The sequence below is a fragment of the Megalobrama amblycephala genome, linkage group LG13 (assembly GCF_018812025.1).
Source record: "Megalobrama amblycephala isolate DHTTF-2021 linkage group LG13, ASM1881202v1, whole genome shotgun sequence".
NCBI lineage: Eukaryota > Metazoa > Chordata > Actinopteri > Cypriniformes > Xenocyprididae > Megalobrama > Megalobrama amblycephala.
The window spans coordinates 26095926-26117874 of record NC_063056.1 but is presented as its reverse complement, the minus strand read 5'-3'; the positions used below and the strand labels follow the sequence as shown (position 1 = coordinate 26117874).

Genomic DNA, 21949 nt, shown 5'->3' with positions numbered 1-21949 from the left:
TATAAATTCACATACCTCCACTTTTTTCTTTTATTTAAAATGCATTTTTATGAATATTTAGAGTTATTAAAGTTATTAGTTTAACTTAATAATACTTGTCGTTGTAGGCAGTCGGAGTAAGACCGAGTTAAAATCAGAATCAGAGTTGAAAGGCAAAGTTGAAAGTCAGCTTTTCGGTCATATCCTACTCAAAAAGGACAGTTTGAGCCGGTTCAACTAAGTCACTATTTACACCTGGTATTAAGAAGCATTTTCATCGATCGGATCACAAGTGGATGACCTTAAATACAGGTGTAAACTGGGTCTAAAAAGATTTGAGCTTGTCCACTTTTGACCACTTTCAGAGGTAGTCAAAAATGCATTTGAATAGTGCTAGTTGCGTAAGCTGTCAATAGAGGTATAGAAAGCTCTTATATTTCATTAAAAAGATCTTCATTTGTGTTCCGAAGATAAATGAAAGTCTTACGGATTTGGAACGACACGGAGGCGAGTAATTAATTACAGAATTTTCATTTTTGGGTTCACTAACCCTTTAAAAGCATCCGAGACATTAGGATTCTACTGGACTCTTGTCAGAGGCTGGAGTGGACGCTGGAGAGCATTCTGGAGCAGATGAGATGGTCCCGATGTTCAGGAATGTGAAGGATTTGGGGAATTGGATAATTGTAGTTGTAATAGCAGAGAATAACAGTCTTATCTGTTCCAGATGAGATGGTGGACCAGATGACTGAAGCAGATGACTGAAGACTGAAGATGGGTGAAGAGGATCGCACAGGTAAGATTCATATAGGCAAGTAGACAGGTAAGTGGTTCAGTGGACAATGATGAACTGCAGAGTGACTGCTCATGTGTGTCTTGATGAGGTGATAAGTAATTTAGTTTCATATTTATTATACATTTATATTATAATGAGAAGTAGTGATAGCCATAGTGTAGCCAAATTAAATTATTATGAAAAAATAGAACTCTGAATTATTTAGGCTACTTCATTATTCATTTATTTATTTGAAGGTAGCTTTGGCTGATGATATGGCATTAATGAGCTTTTTAATGATTTTTTTGTAAGGGCTTTTACTGCATGTTTTTTATGGCCAGGCAATGAGTGACATCAGTGGACGAGAAAACAAGTTTATTGTTTTTGTCCTTCTATCTTCCTTATCTTGAAGGGCAGGTTGACCCCAGCATGGGTTCGCTCAGTCAGACTGCATTATGCAGGGGCCCCTATGAAGAGCCTTGAAGAATGAAGAATGCTGACCTCTCTGCAGGCTATAGGGTAGGTCATGAATAGTTACTCTTCCTCATCATTAATTTCTCATTCTGTTTATTTAATATCAGGACCGATTTCAAACCTTTTAGAATGTTTTATTGAGTCTGGTGTCAAAGAACTTGACTGCCCTGCCCAAAATTGTTAAAAAATAGCAGAAACGGCAGAACCAACTCCCTATTAATCCACGTGGTTTTGAAAGTAAACATTCAAAAAGCACAAATGAACATAATTTTTACCATGTAGTGTCTAATTTTACTAAGAAAACCTGTGACACTTTCTCACTGGATTTATTCAAGTTAGAGAGCCATCTTTTTGTATCTGTCTCTCTTCTTTTTCACTCACTTTTAATATACATAATTGTATTGAGAGAAGTGAATAAGTACCTTATCATTGTCTGACTGTTCCAATCATAAAGAAAGCTATCCAGTTCCCTAAAATTCCAGTGAAAGATCTGGATGTTTGATAAAGAAAGTGAATGGCAGAAGAGAAGAAAAACTCAGGAAAGTCCCCAAGTCTTGCCAGTGCTGGAACATGCTGAATATTGGATTCCCTTTCTAAAGCATCCATGAGTTCTCCCCCACAGTTGCCGTGGAAACGTAGCCCTGTGCTGTAGCTAAATTTACTGCAGTATCCCTCACTCTTACTTTCATGAAGCTCAGTTTCATTGATTTTTAAAGATGTGGTTTTCATCTCTTGTTGATTTGAAACACAAAAAGCGTATTTCTACCACCTCTTACTTTTTTGTCATTTTAAGATACTCCAAAACTGTTTTATAAATTCATTATCGGTATTATCGACATAACACATCATTCAGCACAATATATTCTAGTTACAGCATCTCACTCTAACAACCTGTCAAACTCTAACACACATCTGTGCCTGCATGGGGCAAACTTTTTTAAAAAAAAATTCACTAATGCCATGCTCCCTGTGGAGCGAGTTGCATGTTGTACACTCCTAAAAGAGAGGGGGAAGTGGAGAATGAGATTCTATTGTTTCTCTGTATTGCTATCATGTAACTGCATCATGTAATTCCCGATGGCCAAAATCAAGTCCCATCCTATATATATTTTTTTTTTCGAGAAGCTGTTTCACACGGATGTACATCACAATAGGGGAGAAAAGACTATCGCAACTTCTGTTTCATGGCAACTTTAAAGTCATCATGAAATGGAAACTGCAATCTTCTCTTCTATCTATATATCCAAGTGAAATGGCTTCTTGAATGAGAAAAAATGTTCTGAAAATGGACTTGATCATTGATTTGATCATTATATGAGATTGCTAATTGCTGCAATCTCATGTAAATGATAGGTTATGTTGGTTCACACATTATTGGAGAAGAGAGGGCGACGTCAATAATTTTGATTAAAGATTACGAGGGCACATGGATTAAAAAAAATAATGATGTGCACGGATGAATCATTTAGCTACAAACACTGCAGTATTCCATTTCAGTTTTGATTCCATGGGGGTTTTAACCATCTCCCAACAGGTCTGTTTTGATGGTTTTAGAGGGATTTATTTTTTTACACTAAACCAGCTAAACACCATCTAAGCAAAGCTGGAAGACCAGCTTAAACTAGCTAAAACCAACCAGCTTATGCTGGTTTACATGTTTTTTCTTTCTAGCGTGGTTATTAGATTAGATTTTATTTTCAGCGCACAGCATCTCTATCTGTTTGCCTGCTGTGTTTTGTATTACTATCCCCCAGCCTCCAAGAGATACAGAAATCTGCTGACATCATTGTCCAAGACCCACTTGCTGAAGGGAGAGCATGAAGAAAGGAGAGAAAGAGAGAGAGGGAGGGGGAGAGTGAGGTTAGGAGGCAGCACAGCAGTAAGGAAGGGAGGGGTAATGAGAGCGACAGAGAGTCCGAATGGGGCGGGCGTTCTAGTAATCAGAGAGAATACTGCAGCTCACACTCAGATTTCCCATGCTCTTACCGGCGTGTCTCTGCAGCCCCTCTCTCTCTTTCTCACATGCACACTGACATAAATGCACACGCAGTTAACACGGATCTGTATCTTTGCGCTGAGGAGAGAACATCCTATACTCGTTTTCTCTGTCCTTGGTTTGCTAGCTCCTGTTTTTTAGGCAGTGCGTCAGAGGCTGTGCCACACGGATATGCCCGGTGAGACAGCACATCGGAGCGGCCCCACGCAGGGCCTTCTGGACTCTGGAGACCCACAATCAGAGCTGCCAGGACCAGGTAAGCAAATGTACACCATCTCACTGCATGCTACATAAGGTACAGAGAAGGACATAAGTGGAAGGAGTAGGAGTACATGAAGGATGCTCAGCTGAAAGCATGTGTCTAATATAATTATCTGCTTGGATATTGAGCCAGAAATCAAAAACAAGTCTAGCCGCACCCAGAATCATCATCCAGCATTGTCCGAAAAGAGCATTGTGTGCGTTAAGTGGTTGTAGTACACACACACACACACACACACACACACACACACAGACACACACACACACACACTCCTCCTTCCTGCCTGCAATTACAAGAGCATGACACAGCATCACTCTCAGGACCCCAACATCAGTTGGAATCAAGGCTGTTTAGGACAAGTGCATAGGTGTCCATAAGATGCCTGCATGAAATAACACTGATCTGATGTAACATGTTACTTTGAAATAAGATATTGATGCTATTTGTTTGTTTGTCTATTTATCGAGGCAATTATGTATGAAAAATAATAAATAACATCATCTCAAAAGACAGTTGACTTTCCTGAATTTGTGTGTATTTGAAATACATTAAACCAAGCTTTAACGTAAACAGTATTTGTCATTCTATTTGTATGATAATGGTAGGTGGTGACATTTTGGGCACATGGTCCTTGATTTGTCACCAATCAGTAAAGTTAATTGTCTTGGTGCAGTGAATGCACCAAAGTTAGTGTGCTTAAACAGATGCTTATCACCTTCAACGTTGATTAATTAGCAAAGAAAGTACAATCTGCAAAAAGGCATGGAATTTTCCAGTAAGCATACAGACGGACGTGTGTTTGAATGAGTGGAAAGATTGCCCTAAAAAGAGAACCCTCATGTGTGACAGTTTGTCGGCGCTATCTTTAGATGACTGAATTAATAAGAAGAAAGGAAACCGGGGACAGCGTGCTCATAAAATCTGTAGTTGTCTCGGTCAACTCTGACTCTAAATCAGAAATGTGTTGAACTGGGCATCACGAAACAGTACGAGGCACGATGGGACAATAATGGTTGTGTTTAGTGTTGATAAGGGTGTGGTATTGAATAGCAGTGTGGAATATGACAGCAATTTTTTAGGCCTACCTGGCGATGGTGCAATTCTGTGTATAATTTCTATTGTCAGCATTAAAATTTATTTAATATTATTTTTTGTGCTTAGAAAAGAATCAGCGTGTCAGCTATAACATACACTTTTGTTACAAAAGCAAGTGCTTTCCATTTCTGATTTATCTGTTTATTCACATTTCATTGTTATTGAGCTGCTACTGAATATTTAAAGGCACTGTGAAAGTACCAGAGATGTTCTTTAATTGAATAATGTGTTGGCAGAGTGTAAGAGCTAGATAAGCTGAGTGGATGTTGATCGGGTTTGCTTGGCCTGCTTCTATTCAGTCCCTCTCAATTACATCACAAGCACATACCAAAGAATCAGATAGGTCAGCCATTAGATGATCAGACAATTGGGGTTAATGTGTGTTAACAAGGCCAGTTCCATACATATAACCAACTTTGAAACTTGAAAGATTTTAGCAATGAAAATATTATCAAAGCCTTATTTGAATTTGTTGACAAGTAGCATATTGCAGACAAGTAGCATATTGCAGACAAGTAGCATATTGCAGCTGACACAAGAGACCTGCCATTGGGGAATCTATTGTTAAGATAACAGGGAAGTTTCATCATTTAGATTCACTTGTCTCTAAGGATGATGCATTGTTCAGTCAGCCACTGCTTTATGAAGCCTCATTACCATTTTTGTTTTAAATCTAAACAATGCATAATAATTGTTACGTCAGTGAATAGAAGTTAATGTTTGATGTCTATTGAAAGCAATGCCCCTCTTGCATCATATATTCCTAACAGGACTTGCAGTATTATGCAAGTGTGTTCAATGGAACAGCATGGCATTTTAAACTGTATTCGGAATTTGGTTGATAATTCCTACTCACTTCCATTGTTCCAGTTCATGTATACAAGTAAAATCACAGATTTTAGATTTTGGATCCAAAGAGGTGAACTTTAGCACCACCTGCTCATCCTGCCTGGCATGCAGCGGGGGTCTGAGAGCGAAGGGCACTCAAGAAAGAGGTCAAACACACACATACAAACATAACGGCATCTGTTGTTTTATTTGAGGAGGGCCTCAAGCAGGTGTAACTTGGAGTAGGACAAATTGTGCAAAACTTGCTCTGGAAACCCACAAAAAAAAAAAAACAATTCTGCCTTTCCCCCACAACTGATTTTGCTCTGCAAATGACGTTTTGAGGCAACAAAGGCCCCTCTCACTTGTGAACACTCTCACACAACGATCTCTTTGCATACAGCTCCAAAACAGTGCTGCCTTGTGCAGAAAACAGAAGGCGTGACGTTATCTTTTTTAATCGTGACTAAGCAGAACAATTAGCCTATAGTCTCACACAAACACACTGTCAAGTATGCACACAAATGCGCAATTTAGCTCAAATGGTTTAGGTGATGTGTAGACACAATGATACAGATTATTATTGCCCAATAAGATAGATCTGGCCTGTGGTGATGTTTTTAGGACACAAAAGCAGAGACAAGTGGGAGGGGATAAGATGGTGATACAGAGAGAGAAATCAAGAGAGAGAGAGAGAGGATCGAAGAGAGTGATACGCATGATGAGAAGGGCAAAGAAGACAATGGACAAATGAGAAAGGAAAAACAGGGAATAACCAAGCACACAAAAACAGGAAGTGTGCTTGTGTGTATATAACAGCAGGCCTATATTATTATTTAGGTCTGCAACTATGACTTTGAGTGTTGTTTGAGTGCTCAGGTTAATTTGCTTGCATGTTACGTCTTTGATGTTGCAAGGACAAACTTAGAAAATCTTTCTCTCAGAACTCCCAGCAACACACCAGTGGTATATTTTTAAAATCAAAATCACTACATATGCTTTTGTAAACAATATATTTTGAACATATTGTCAAGGAAAGAAACTGAGAAGATGACATTAGTGACAGTGTATCAGTGTGAAAAAGTCAACAAAAGGAGGTTGTGGTGATAATCCACATTTAGTCTATTGGAAGGTTATTGTAATGCTGGGAGAATTTAGGAGATTGAAGCGAGAAGGAAGAAATCTAATAACGGCTCCATTTTGCCACAGACAAACCTGTCAGATAATAAGTGATGTGGGTGAAGACCTGACAGGAACTACTCTGTGCGAATCATGTTCGAAAAATTCATCACATACAAATGCAATGCACTGAATGCTATGCACTGGTTGAGTGTAATGAGCTATCACTGCCTGTATATCTGCCTGTTGCAGCTAGGACAGCTGATATTTGCATGCTGTTTAACAAAGTGTTAAGATATTTTTAAACAGTTTTCTCATTCAGTCATCTGTGTACATGTACTCACACTTACACGTCCTTGAAAAATCAAGCATTGTTGGTCACCAACATAAGGTATGTTTTGCACGGTGGGACTAGTATGAGATGCTGGTTACTGGTCCCCAGCATTGGAAGCAAAAGTGCTGGCGGACAAACTACACCAACTCAATTTTACTTGAGAACAGCATGATTATGTTGGTCCACCAGCTAGACCATCGCTATATCAGCTCTAAGCAGCATAAACTAGCATGGAATTCATGCTGGTTTATGCTGGATTTTTCAGCAGGGTTTCCTAGCAGCAGGCTTTCCTATTCTTTTTTTTTTTTTTTTTTTTTTTACTTTTCTACCATTTCATGTAAATACATAATGTGTGCATGCGGTGGTGTTAGAAATCTAGAGAGGAAAAAAGAGATTTCTGCTGACACTGCTGCTTATTTTGCTCTTTTTAAAATCCATGCTGTCACTCTGAGTTCGCCATGCAGGCAAAAAAGAGCTTTGGTTCCCAAAGACGTCCAATTACTCCACAGACATTAAAATGCTCCCCATGGGGCTGACAATTCAGGCCTCATCACACCCCCACCAAAAAACCCTCTCTGTCCTGAATACAATTAAAATAGTTTAATCATGATATCTTTAAGTTTGATAAATCTTAGTGGAAAAGCTTATATAGAAACACTGATACCAAATGACTCTCCATCACAACTTAAGTATTTTTTGGCCTGTAATTTTATCCCACTCTACATTACTCTACTTTTGGATAGAGCTGCTAGTTGTCATTACCTTATAAAACTGGAATTAATTTGTTTTGCTGGATTTATTGCATACAGTCCACTTTAAAACACTTTATAACTGCAGTTCAGATGACCTTTGCAATACTGTATTGAATATTTCAAACAGTGACATTTAAGTGGCACTACTAAGAGAAGATTCATGTTTGGGGCAACATAGATGGATTAAAAAAAAGATCAGCTGGCTGCGTACAGTTTGAAGTGATTTTATGAGGCATTTTCAAAGAAAGATTTTCAAAGACTTTGTTTGAAAAGACGAACAAAGACTTTCTTTGCCAAAAAATATTCATGCAGAAATGTGTCAAATTCAAAATTAAATCTATGCATATTTTCATTTATGCAACTAAATGTAATAATTCTTTTTCATCCAATCTTTTAGATTTCTCTGGTCAAACATCCAGCTCTTCAGCCTCAACTCCAACAGACAGTGCCTCCAGTCCTTCTCCCAGCAGCCCTCCAAAACTCTCCCCACTATCTACTCCTTTTGGACCCCGTCTGGTAATGGCCAAACCAACCACTTCTCCTCGCCCACAGCCTGAGGGTGCAAGTTTTGACTTAGAAGGGCATTCTGGAACTATCGGCCGACCAATGGGGCGGTTTGGTAGAGGAGCCTACAGACGAGGTCCTATGAAAATGGAACGGATCAAAGTCCTGACTGGATCAGAAATAGAAAGTGACTTTCAAGAGCCAGAGACCATGGACTCAAGGGTGGTAATGGGGCAAGAGGCGTTGCTGAGAAACATGGAGACACAGAGTGGAATGCTGCTAGGAAAACAGATAGGTCAAGAAATGTCTAGTTCAGGACACCAGCCCTCAGAACCCTTCAAGAAAGGTCATATTGGGCTGGATGAAAAAGCAAAACTAGACACTGGTCAGGTGAGTTCTATTGTAGATCAGGGTAAGAGTTTGACTTCAGTCCCAGAACAGGAGAAAACCATAAGTCAGACACTTGAATGTCAAGTCCTAGAGTCCAAAGTGGGAGATGCCGAATTGACAGACAGCAGTACTCTTTTCCCAGACAATGAGGGAGAGCCACTGTCTTTATCTCAGGGTGAAGTGCCTTCCTTGTCATTTTCCGAGCCTCCCTATGTTGTTGACCCACAACGCATTGGTGTCCTTCCAGGACTAGATCCTGATCGCTACTATACAGCCCCTTCCACTCCCATTAAGATGGCTTATTGCTCACATCTCAAGCAACAATGGCGCCCAGGGAGCCCAAGCCAAAGTCCGGGTTCTCCAACTGATGAGTCTGATCTGTGCTCCCCTCCTACCTCTCCCTCTGGCTCCTACATGACTGCTGAGGGAGGCAGCTGGACTTCATACACCTCCAGCACCTCCCACTCCTGCTCCCCAAACTTAACAGCTGAGACAGAGTTGCAAGAAGCTCCTGCTTGCTACGTGGAGTCCCTCTCAGAGATAGGCGATGAGCTCGGAGATGAGCGAACTGGTAATGAGAGAGATGCTTGCCTGGGTAAACCTGATATGCCAGAGTTGCTGGAAGATGTGGCCTGTGAGGTGGATACACTAACAAGAGACACATGTAGGCCTCACTGGGTGACAGAACATGTTTCTATACAAGAGAGCAGCAGCAGCAGCAAGAAAAACACAGACTACCAACAGGACACAGTGATGCCTGAGGGCTCTCTTAGGCCTAGAAATTTCCAGAGAAACCCTGATGCAACTCAAAGCTTTAATGATCCACATCACAGTCTTGAAATGAATTTTAATGCCTGTTTCTCAGAGCCATCTATGAGCTTGGATCCTCTTCTAACACCAGAGGATAATGCAACTTCTGCACTTGATGGAGAGAACAAAACCCCTGTCACCCACTCTCCAGAGACTGTAGACGTAGACAGTAATAGTGTATATCTTGAGATAGGATCCTCTGTTCCTCTGTTCCATGGCTACTCTAGGGAGGATGGGCCAGAGAGTGATGCAATGATTCCTGCTTCTATGTTGCCTTTCCATGGAAGCCTGATATTCCAGGCAGATTCCATGGATATAACCCTGTTCCCCACAGATGATGAGCAGGGGAATGATGTGGATGCATATGCTGCTGGAGAAGAGGAAGCCGATGTAGATGAGTATGATGATGAGGATGACGAAGATGAATGTGACGATGAAGATGTGAATAATGACAATGATGCTGAGCAGAAAGCTGAGGCAGCTTTGAGGGGTGAAAGAGGAGTGGAAGACCCAAATGAAGACGACACCTCTGCATCTTTTCTAAATTCCCTTTCAGAGAACTCAATAAACGAGGGTGTAGATGAGTCCTTTGCTTATCCAGATGACACTGAGGAGTCAATTGATTCCACGTCTTATAACGGGGATGAAGATGACCATCTGTACTGCACAGAAAAGCATGCTGAACTCTCCCAACAGTTCCCTGGGCCAGATGAACCCGTGCAGTCAGTAAGCCATGCAAAACCTGAATCCTCTGGCAGTGAGAGTGAAATGGAGATATCCTCCGAATCATCTGAGCTCCTACATGTAGAATTGCAAGGGAATCTGGCAGACTGCAATGTTCATGATGAAAGTGTAATTGCACAACAAATTTCAGATACAAAGTTGCTTAAGGGTGAGCTTTCAAAAGGATTGACTATACAGATCAAAACAATGGATGAGCAAGGCAAACAGAGTACAGATCCCTCAACAGTCATGGTAACATCAGAGAAAGGACAGCAGATCCCCACAGATAATCCAACATCATCTGTTGATCAAGACAAAGTAAAACAAACTCATGGTACAAATGATTCCTGTGTGGCAGGTGCTACAGCTGCTGACGTGTGCTATGAGGCTAATATAGGTGATAGCCAGGAACTGGATCAAAAAAATGGAAATAGCATGGACTTGATGGACACATCACTGCAGCTAGCTGAAACTGCAACCAATGACCTAAATAAGGGAGTCCCCCAACTAACATACCTTGATGACTGCAGCCCCACAAACATTCCAGTTTGTGCCTATCCTGAACTGTGTGAGGTGCCAGATAACTTAACTTCAGCTGATGTTTTACCATTTGAACGTTCTATGAATCAAGATAATCTGACAGAGAATCAGCCTAGCAATGATGTAAACCATAGCTCTCAAAATATGTCCTGCTCCACATACAGCAGACTTGTTATTTCTCCAAAGAAAGAGAACTCTGAGAGCAGCATTACAGAAAGGGAACTTTACACTGAGAGCTGGACACCAAGGGATCCCTTGTCTTTAGGTGAATGCTGTGACTTTGAAGCTGAAAATCTGCTCATGTGTGAAATAGCAAGATCAGTGCACAGTAAGGGTTTGTCTGTCGCTCATAACATTGAGGCTGGAGAAGACATAATAGGTGATGATGAGGACAACAACCGATATTGTGACCTCCAAGAGAAGATGGCAGACATTGATGTTGGTGTGGTTGAGTCAAACATTGCCAGCTGGAGATCGATCCAAGATCTTTCAGAGGCTGGAGGGGGTGAGGATGATGCAAATAACCTTCAAAATCCAGATAGCAATCCGATCATACATTGCAGTTCTGATAAGGGTCTGGTGTCATCGTGGAATGATCCAGAAAAAACTTGCACACCCCTAATTCTTAGTGGTACATCAGAACTTGCATTGAATATGCTTTCAGATGATGGAAAAGATGTAAAAGATCAAACTCCAAATACAGACTTCAACATTCCAGAGGATTTATCTTCAGACACATTAAGGAAGGAAAATGCTGAAAAAACTTCAACAGACTCAACAGAAAAAACTTCAGAACAGCCTCAGGATCTGGAATCTTGTCAAGAACCTGATAAAGTCTCATTAACATCAGCCATTTCCACGGAACACATTGATCTCTGTGGATCTTCTTCAAAAACACTAATTTCTACCCAATCAGATCATCTTGGTGCAGTTTCAAACCAGGATCATTCAAATTCTCAACAAATTACCCAAACAAACACCAACTCTGTCTCGCAAAACAAGCTTGCATTCAACTTGCAAGGAGGATCATTTGGCACCTTCACATTCAGAAAGAAACCAACTGATTTAAAGACTGTGGACTCCTTAGAAACAGCAGTTCTCCAACAGAGTTCTGTCTCACATAAAGAGACATCAAATTCAAATGATGGGGCTTCAAATGAGGTTATGGGGGAGAAAGTAATTCAATTAAGAGGAAACATCAAAAATGAAACTGTAAATGATGAATCTAAAAGCGCTGACAGACAACTTGAACAAGAGACTACAACTGGCCCTCAGGATCAGGAGAAAGATAAATTTGACTCAGATGAGAGGGGGGAAAATGGGTCAAAAACAGGTCAAAAGAGTGAGGCACAAGATTTTACAGAGACTGTTTCATTTCTGGAGCAGAACAAAAAGCTTGATGGTGATTCACATAAATCAGGTCTTTGTCAAGCTGAGAGTGATGAGGCAACACCAAAAACAGCACAGAATGCTAATTCAGGTCATGCCACAGAACCAAAGGTAATTGATCCCCTTAAAACCAACATTGCAGCTTTAGCCTCAATGGATAATGAACAGATCCAGTGCCAAGAAAAGGAAATAGAGACTACAGGTAATCAAGTGGCAAGCTTTGATATATGTTCAGTGAGAGAGGAATTTGGTGAAACTCAGCATAAAGAGGATGTCTCTATACCAGAGAACACTGAACCTGTTCAAACACCAGAACAATCAATTTTTCACTCTCCTGACCCTAGCTGTATTGATCCAAATGAGTCTGTTCATACAGAACCAGTGGTTGCAACTCAGACAACAGACCTTACAAGGCCAGATGAGCAGAAAGTACTTTCAGACAGTTCTTTGAGCAGATTAAGTTTGACAGAAAGCACAAGAGACATCAACGACAATCACGTAGGGGGCAGTTCACCCCTCAGGGTGGACAGCTCAGAACAAGACAGGGTCTCTCCCACATGTTCATCCACAGTTGTCCAGGAGGAAGATCTCTCCACCCCCATTCAGGAGTCACAGCCTGTCCATGACATTTCCCAATCATCTGATGTCCTCTCACATATTCAATCACCTCCAGACAACAAACCCAGCCAGCCTGACTCTGAAAGTCCCCTTCAAACCACTGGAATATGCAGTACGGAATTAGCAGCATGGGAATCTGAGGAACAAACACAGACTTTGCTTCTTATTCAAGACACATGCCATCATGAAAGTCAGAGAACAGTCATGACTGCAAAACCATGCAGATGTGAGAACACTCCAGGTAAACTATTTCTTGTTTCTTTAATTGGTGTTTTTTTCATCATAGGAATTACTAGTATTTAACTGTATACTTTTTTTTTCTTGAGTAGTATGTATGGGACACAGAACAGAACAGTCCCAGCCCACAACATCCATTGGACAAACAGACAGTCCCCGTGCCCAAAGAACACTGAATGAGTCAGATGAGATAGAGACTCTACCTTGCATCAGTCCAAGACCAGACTCCTTGGTAAAAACTCAGCAAAACCAAGCTGAGCGACAGAGTATAGAGCAAGATTTATGCTCAAATATCTACAGATCAAAAGGCCCAGAGGACGTGGATCTCCCCTTCAAAAACAACAGTATGTGCATCATCTGTTTTAGCCATAAGGAATTAGTATCATTCTCAAGTATCTTCTTTATGGCTTCTAAAGAAAAGTAGTTTTAGTGTTTAATTTTTTCTGTCTTTTAGTAGGTTCAGGTAATGAAACAGACAGTGATGGTTCAGTGCCTGAGTTAGAGGAACCCAGTGGCACATTGCCGAGACCCTCAAATCCACAGGTGAGCTGTAGATTGATGAGCCATCTTCATAAACTGCAGTACAGATATAACCCACACTCTAAAAGTAATTCTTTGTCTTAACCTCATTCAACCCAAAAAAAATGGAACAAAACGATTTTTCTTATCTTGACTTCAAAACTTATAAAATAACACTTAATTTCAGCATTTATACTCACCAGTTCCAGTAGCTAATTTTAATTATTTAAACAGAACAAGAAGCAAAGATCACTTTTGAGAGCATAAGCCAGAGGCCCAGCAAAAATATACTTGCATGCGTCAATGTAAACAAGTAAAACCATGCAGTACTTTATGCAGTGTTTCTATCTAGTTGAGTGTACTGTATGAACAATGTTAGGTCCTACCATGCTCTCTTTATACTTCATATCATAATTTTTTCCTCTCATAGTTATCTCACTCTCCTGCCGACGAGTCTGTTAGCAGAGCTAAGCAGAGTCGAAGTGAGAAAAAAGCACGAAAGGTGGGACTGCACATCCACAAGCACATTTTATGCAACTTTAAGACTCACTGTATTGTGCACAAAATCTCTGACATACTCTCTTTTCCTCCATGTGGTTGTTATCTTAACAAGGCGATGTCAAAGCTCGGGCTGAAACAGATCCACGGAGTGACACGCATCACCATTCGGAAGTCCAAGAACATTCTCTTTGTTATTACACGTCCAGATGTGTTCAAAAGCCCTGCCTCAGATATTTACATAGTCTTTGGAGAGGCCAAGGTTGGTCTTTTCCCATTAAAAAAAAAATATATATGCAATAAGAAAAAGATATCTTCTAAAAGCGACAGTGGCACAGATTTCCATGCAAGATGAATATTTAAATATTTCTATCTTGATCTGTGTTCATTCATCTGGGCTTTCGGTCTGTCTCTTCTTCTCTTTGTAAGATCGAAGACCTCTCACAGCAGGTTCACAAGGCAGCAGCAGAGAAATTTAAGGTTCCTCTTGATCCCTCACCTCTGCCATCAGACATCACACCAAGCCTGACCATAAAAGAAGAAAGTGAGGAAGAAGAAGAGGTACAAATCCTTCATTTCCTCCATGAAAGGAGAAGATCAGCCAAAAATGAACATTTTGTCATTATTTACTGACCTTCATTCATTCCAAACTTTTGACTTTTTTCTTATATGGATAAAATACTGATACCAGGAGTAAATAATGACAGAATTTTCATTTTTGGGTGAACCCATATGCTTGAATGAATTAAGGTGAACATCATTCTCTTTCTCTGTTTGTAAGCTGGATGAAGGTGGGCTGGAGCAAAGAGATATCGAGCTGGTGATGGCACAGGCCAATGTGTCCCGAGCTAAAGCAGTCCGTGCCCTGCGCCACAACAAGAATGACATTGTCAATGCCATTATGGTGAGAGATTGCTTTTGTATTAAACATTCAGAATTTGTACTTACTTTTACACTAGTACACTACTTCCAATTCAAAATCCCATAAAAAGTGCACTATAATAGAGTCCCTCATATGTATATTTTGCCTCTTTTGGACCCCTCATAAACTTCTATTGTTCCTAAATTGAGCAAACAAACTAACCTGAACCCTACTTTTGGGTTTTTAACTGTGAAGACATCATTTAGTCTCTTTAGTGAGTTTTTATTAAATCAGTGATTACGGTTTACACATTTTACCCTGCAAATACAGCGATAGTTCACAAACACAAACAAACCCTTTGATTGATATTGATATTTCACCTTTTGTGTCTGTTCTTAGGAGCTGACCATGTAAGAGAGGAAAATACATCTTCCCCGCCCCTTGCGTGTTTTCTTTCCCAAGTAATGCTGCTATACTGCACCCTCCTGCTGAAATAAATCTGTTAAAACCAGAGCTGTTTGTTTCCCAACATTATCTACAAATCACATAAATGCACCTTAAAGACAAAAAATGTATAGTCAAACATTTTGAACATACTTTTAATATTGCCTTAATGGCTCGGATGGTAGATCAGAGGATTGTAGAAATAAAAGCTTAAGTCCTCAAAACTGATGGTTTGAATCTGACCTGATTTTTTTTTTTTTAGAACTTTCCCTTGGGGTATATGCATTTATCTTATCTTGCAAGCAGAAATTGTGGCACTGAAATTGATTATAGAAGTGTTTTTAGCTTCCCAAAGTTGTAATTCTTTCAGCAAACTGTACAGATTGTGCAACTATGCACAATGACATCTCATAGACTATTTGAACTTTCAGATTTAATTCATATCAATATACAAAGACAGAAGAATAAATCATACAAATAGTGAAGAATGACCAATCATAATGGGATGAATGTTACCAAAACTGATTAGATCTGTGTTCACTTCATTCATAAAAATAATTTCTAATACTGTTATGCTGACATGTACATACTCAAATATGTGGCACACAATGACCTTACCACAATGAAAGTATAGTTTTATGAGTTAATTGTATAACAAGCATTAGCTATAACACTTTAGTTTAACGTATGCCTCTTTGTGTTCAAGTTAATAAAAGCCTAAAAATGTAAAGTTAAGCTGTTTATTCAAGTAAGACCTGTATATCAAAGGCAACCGAATCCTGCGCTGCACAGTCGCTGTTTGGTCCTCCAGGTAAAAGTCTCTCCAATTTCAGCTGTTCCCTGTCCTCTTTCTGTTCCCCTCCCTTTGATCTCATTGTGTCCAGCTACATTTGGATCAGCTTTTAGGGGGCAGGACATTGGCCTGGAAGTGGCCCTGATTGGTAATGTTGCCAGCGGGGAAATAACGTGCCACTACGAAGGTAGAACCATCTGAGGCCACAGCTTTACCCACACCGAGTTTCTTTGAGCTTTTCCACACCACTGCAGTGAAGTGACCTAGAACAAAAAGATGATTCTTACATTAATTGGTGTGTATTGTAGCAAGACGTCTGTGTGGTTGTCACAAAGTGTTTATGCATGTTTGACTCACATAAACCATGTGGTAGTTGTGTTAGTGTTCAGTTAAATATTTATACCCTGAGAGACAGAGTGGAAACATTTGAGTGGAATGAGGGACTCTAGTACATTTTATTCATTTGGCAGTTGCTTATCCGAAGCTAATTACTAGTGATTTCATCACTTTGTGTTTTCCCTGAGAACGAACCCACAGTTTTGGTTTTGACCGCATCTTTCTCTACCAGCTGAGCTACAGGAACAGCCGTTCCTAGATTCCCAACCACACATTTACAGATTTAGAGTCAGTACCAGGGTTGCCAGGTCTGCACAACAAAACCCCGCCCAATTGCTAATTAAAGTTAGTCCAAAGCTTGTATACAAAAACTACCCGTGGCAAAAGTGTAAAAGTAGACCAATTCTGTCAGAAAACGACAGGCCTGGCAACACTGGTCAGCACATGTTATCCACAATCTATATAGTCACTTCAGAGGATTTTGCATCAGCTGCTGTAAAATTGGTAATCTTTCAAATATGTTCTGCCCTCTTGAGGTGGTGAGTAGTATTACTTATTTTCTGCAGGCTGAAGCTGATGACAGGTAACGTGAATAAAAACTGAGGGGGTGAGTTAACAGCTGCAAGTGAGACATCGCACTGTAACAGACTTTTCATAACTGAATTTTATGGAGAATTTCCTGAGCCCGGGAGGGCTTTGGAAAGCTTCGTTCCAATAGGATGAGTCACATCTGAGAACTTATTAAAAGAAGAGATTCCAGAATATACTATTACACCGACTGGGCCAAACTTATCTACTGTATGTGTTTGTATTGTATTTGTTAGCTCTAAACCAAGGGTGCTCAATCCTGCTAATGGAAATCAACATTCCTGCAAAGTTTAGTTTAATAAAAAATTACTATGCACACTACAACAAATATGGACAGCAGGATATGCTGTCATGTACATTTGAAATGTTAAAGTCTTTTTGAACCAGAAGTTGTGATACAAATTCAGTATAGTGACATATTTCCGAGTGAAATGTAATACTGATTAAGAAAAAATAGAGGGCAGGGCTTGATTTTAGTGCACCTCCTCACCATCTTTAGCATTTAAGGATGTTCTGCCCAAGCCGTCAAACTGACGTCATCAGACAAGGAACGCCATTCCAGATGGAATGCTAATTTTCTGATTTTGACTACTAAAAAGAACATCTTAAACCAACCAAAGCTGGTTTTCTTGTATTAGTTGTTCTGGTTTCTGGACATTTTAGAAGGGTTATGAACAGTTTTCAGCTGGTCAGGATGCATGGAATGGGAGTAAATGCACAGAAAGACCTTAAAGGTGCCCTGGAATGAAAAATTGAATTTATCTTGGCATTGTTAAATAACAAGAGTTCAGTACATGGAAATGACATACAGTAAGTCTCAAACTCCATTGTTTCCTCCTTTTTATATAAATCTCATTTGTTTAAAAGACCTCCGAAGAACAGGCGAATCTCAACATAACACCAACTGTTACGTAACAGTCGGGGTATACACCCCCAATATTTGCATATGCCAGCCCATGTTTCCAACATTATAAAAGCCATTAGACAAGGGCAGCCAGTATTAACGTCTGGATGTGCACAACCAAATCATCAGACTAGGTAAGCAAGCAAGAACAATAGCGAAAAATGGCAGATGGAGCAATAATACCTGACATGATCCATGATAACATGATATTTTTAGTGATATTTGTAAACTGTCTTTCTAAATGTTTCGTTAGCATGTTGCTAATGTACTGTTAAATGTGGTTAAAGTTACCATCGGTTATTACTGTATTCACGGAGACAAGAGAGCCGTCGCTATTTTCATTTTTAAACACTTGCAGTCTGTATAATGCATAAACACAACTTCATTCTTTATAAATCTCTCCAACAGAGTAGCATTAGCCGTTAGCCACGGAGCACTATCAAACTCATTCAAAATCAGAAGTAAACAATATAACAGTATACAATACTCACATAATCCGACGCATGCATGCCGCATGCATGACGAACACTTTGTAAAGATCCATTTGAGGGTTATATTAGCTGTGTAAACTTTGTTAAGGCACTGTTCAAGGCAAGCGCAAGCTCTGTGGGCGTGGACCACGGGATTTAAAGGGGCCACAGCATAAAATCGGCGCGTTTATAATGATGCCCCAAAATAGGCAGTTAAAAACATTAATAAAAAAAAAATCTATGGGGTATTTTGATCTGAAACTTCACAGACACATTCAGGGGACACCTTAGACTTATATTACATCTTTTAAAAACATAATCTAGGGCACCTTTAAGTTGCTGGTTCAGGTGTGTTTGATAAGAGTCAGAACTCAACTTTGCAGGTAGCTTGATCTCCTAAAGAGGCAGTGCTGTAAATACTCTTACCAGTTGCAGAGGAGAATCCTGGCTGGTTAAAGTTGTACTGGTTCACTTCATTATACCAGCGATCAGACACATCTTTACCTGTCAGTAAACATAAATAGACAGGCCTCAAAAATTACGTTATGGTGAAGTTCAAGTTCAATTAAACCAAAATGCCTTATTCTGTAGAATGTTTTTGAGCATTTTACAATGTGGTTGTTGAATTATAACATTGAACTGGTGATTTCAAGGAACAACTTGAAGCTAAACTTCATATGACCCACTATACGTTTACTGACACTTAACAAATCACCCCAGACTGGCCAGACATTCCATTTCACTTAGTAATCAACTTTAGACCGAACATGGAGGTAGTCAATTCATAATGAGTCCCAGCTGTTGAGAAAAGGAAAGCACTATCTGTCTGTGCTATTATATCTATGTAAATATGTGTCAGATGAACAATTTGAGACATGAGAAAAGGATTTATACCTGTTTGATCATAAGATGCCCATGCTAAATTTTCTCCACAGTTTCCTCTACTAGACTCAGCACTGTGCTTCAGAATCCTGGTGCTAGCAAGGCTCTCAGCATATCTACAAGACACATGCATTCAGCTGAATCGAATGGCATTAAACTGAAGTAAAGATGAAAGCAATGTCAAAGAAAAGAAACGGGTGGATTTAGAAGACAAGAAATGAACAGCAAAAAGCAGAGCAAGGATATGGGAGAAAGGTCTCACCTTGCTGCTTCACGGCTCAGTTTATTGCTTAGTTTTAATGGTGGAGCTTGATGTTTCCTCCTGTACTCATTATGAGTCTTCAGCACCTCCTCACAAAAAAGCCTGGAGGCTGCAAAGTCAACAGGGTATCAATAGCAGGAGACTGGTAAGCAGTCCAGTTATTCTTAGTCTTTGCTAAACTCAACAGATATATAGCCTAAAATATATATTACTCGTTTTACACCCGTAAGACCTTTGTTAATCTTCGGAACACAAATTAAGATATTTTAGTTGAAATCCGATGGCTCTGTGAGGCCTGCATAGGGAGCAATGACATTTCCTCTCTCAAGATCCATAAAGGTACTAAAAACATATTTAAATCAGTTCATGTGAGTAAAGTGATTCAATATTAATATTATAAAGCGACGAGAATATTTTTGGTGCGCCAAAAAAACAAAGTAACAACTTATATAGTGATGGCCGATTTCAAAAAACTGCTTCAGGAAGATTCGGAGCGTTATGAATCAGCATATCGAATCATGATTGGGATCGCGTGTCAAACAGCCAAACTGTTGTAATCACGTGACTTTGGCGCTCCGAACAGCTGATTCGACACGCTGATTCATTATGCTCCGAAGCTTCCTGAAGCAGTGTTTTGAAATCGGCCATCACTATATAAAACGTTATTTTGTTTTGTTTTTTGGAGCACCAAAAATTTTCTCATCGCTTTATAATATTAATTTTCAACCACCATACTCACATGAACTGATTTAAATATGTTTTTAGTACCTTTATGGATCTTGAGAGAGGAAGTGTCATTGCTCCCTATGGAGGCCTCACGGAGCCATCGGATTTCAACTAAAATATCTTAATTTGTGTTCTGAAGATGAAGTGTGGAATGGCATGAGGGTGAGTAATAAATGACAGAATTTTCATTTTTGGGTGAACTAACCCTTTAATGCTTGTATCCTCTTATCTTTTACAAATAAATAACCAAGTTATATAAATATATCTTTGGTCTTTTTTGAGTTGCAAAAATAAAGTCTCAATATACGTGTATGATTTTTAGTATTCTAGAAGTAATATTTCACTAATAGAATAAAATCTTTAAAAGGTTGTATTTTAATCCATTTTTATTACAATTTATTTCTGCTAACAATTTAATAAACTTAACAATTGAATATACATAAAATAAATTGAATTTTTTTAAAAATAAAAAAATAATATATATATATATATATATATATATATATATATATATACACCATGCAAATATTAGTACTTTTGAAAAATAAATATATTTTTAATAAAGTGACTGAACATTATAAGAACAGATAATACTTTGAAATGGCAAACATTTGGTCTGGACAAATGTTGCCAAACAATTGTGCTTGCCACTACTGCAGAGGCATAAATCCAACTACATGATCCTATTGCTAAAACAAAGCAAGGATTGAGTAGCTAACAATCCCCAGCACACACACACCCAGTGTGGTAAAGCTGGCATATACTCAACCTGTGCTGACAAAACATCATTCAAGAGCAGAGAATGGCAGTGACAGAAGAAAATATGTATTTAAAAACATTACAGCTTCTAAAGCGAGACATGCATTTAGAAATGAATTATGCACTCACCTGATTTCCCCATGGTAAGAAGACTCCTCTAATCGAAGATCCTGCTTGTAGAGTTCCCTCACTGTCACAGTCCCTACCAGCTGTTACAATACTTCACTCTTTTTCACCACCCGTTTCTTTCTCTGCCTTTTTCTCTTCTGTTTTTCCAGTTTAACCCAGTAACATCTAATTTTTCAAGCTCTGGAAGCCCCGAAACAGCTTGCAAACAAGCTTCAGTTCACTTTTTTATATCATTCCCTGTGAATGTATTTCCTATTCTTTCTCTTTCCTCTTCACCACACCTCCCTCCCTTTCTCTCTCTCTCTCTCTCTCTCACACTGTGCAGGGCAAAGGAGATTCTCCACTCAGGACTGTGATGACATCATCTGTATGAGCCAAGTGGCCTTATATGGTGTTGACATTACTGCTTTCAGCTGGAAGCATTGAGCTAAAACCAAGTCCAAGAGCACACACTTGAGTTAAACCAAATACAAAGATCATGCAAGCTGTTAAAATACCAAAACAAAGCCCTAGATGAAAGAGTAATAGATTATTATCTCAAATAAAGGTTTTAAGTTGAGCTTCTTTTTTTAACTGATGAAAAGGGTGAAAATAGAGGACAAAGTCTGTTAATCCTATAATAAATTTTACATGTGGCCTGCTTTTATTAGTTATGACTGCCATTATCTATTTAGAGTGTGCCCCTAACCTTGATGCAGTCACTCACTGCATTTCTTTTATTATTATTATTCACTATTTAAAGAAACATGAAAGTACCAATGGGTTTCGACATTGTGCCAAAATAATATGGCTGTGGATGTATGACTCTTGCTTATTACCAGATACCAGAAACAGAATAACCAGAAACACTAGCAAGTGAACTACTGAGGTGTAGTCATATTTATTTGTTTATCAGCAGAACAACATGACATCAAGTAACATCCCAGATCAATGTTCAGTAAGATCAGATTCA

At 39.3% G+C, this 21949-nt stretch overlaps 2 protein-coding genes across 3 annotated transcripts; one reads left to right on the top strand and one right to left on the bottom strand.

The window, feature by feature from the left end:
* Positions 1-2845: 2845 nt before the first annotated feature.
* nacad (NAC alpha domain containing) lies at positions 2846-15372 on the top strand. 2 transcript variants are annotated; one of them, XM_048211545.1, is made up of 9 exons: positions 2846-3480; positions 8012-12829; positions 12918-13169; positions 13283-13368; positions 13775-13846; positions 13958-14104; positions 14272-14403; positions 14624-14746; positions 15104-15372. In XM_048211545.1, the coding sequence occupies exons 1-9, from the start codon at positions 3396-3398 to the stop codon at positions 15116-15118; spliced, it is 5730 nt and encodes a 1909-aa protein (XP_048067502.1). In that variant the 5' UTR covers positions 2846-3395; the 3' UTR covers positions 15119-15372. The 2 variants fall into 2 exon arrangements, with proteins under 2 accessions (XP_048067502.1, XP_048067501.1); XM_048211544.1 differs by having other exon boundaries at positions 2849-3480; positions 13280-13368.
* Positions 15373-15561: 189 nt separating this feature from the next.
* On the bottom strand, positions 15562-21366 carry glipr2l (GLI pathogenesis-related 2, like). Its single transcript, XM_048211549.1, has 5 exons — positions 20998-21366; positions 19384-19492; positions 19134-19237; positions 18666-18743; positions 15562-16204 (listed from the first exon to the last, which is right to left on the bottom strand). Exons 1-5 carry the CDS (start codon positions 21008-21010, stop codon positions 16044-16046), a joined length of 465 nt encoding a protein of 154 aa, XP_048067506.1. The 5' UTR covers positions 21011-21366; the 3' UTR covers positions 15562-16043.
* Between the last annotated feature and the right edge of the window lie 583 nt (positions 21367-21949).

What these genes read in the sequence shown, in the direction of transcription:
- glipr2l (XM_048211549.1), bottom strand. An exon ending in CTGAGCCGTGAAGCAGCAAG is followed by an intron (nt 19,238 to 19,383) that starts GTGAGACCTTTC and finishes TGTGTCTTGTAG; the next exon opens with ATATGCTGAGAGCCTTGCTA. An exon ending in GGCATCTTATGATCAAACAG is followed by an intron (nt 18,744 to 19,133) that starts GTATAAATCCTT and finishes GTTTACTGACAG; the next exon opens with GTAAAGATGTGTCTGATCGC.
- nacad (XM_048211544.1), top strand. Translation starts at nt 3,396, where the DNA reads ATGCCCGGTGAGACAGCACATCGGAGCGGCCCCACGCAGGGCCTTCTG. An exon ending in ATCAGAGCTGCCAGGACCAG is followed by an intron (nt 3,481 to 8,011) that starts GTAAGCAAATGT and finishes CCAATCTTTTAG; the next exon opens with ATTTCTCTGGTCAAACATCC. An exon ending in TAGTCTTTGGAGAGGCCAAG is followed by an intron (nt 14,105 to 14,271) that starts GTTGGTCTTTTC and finishes TCTCTTTGTAAG; the next exon opens with ATCGAAGACCTCTCACAGCA.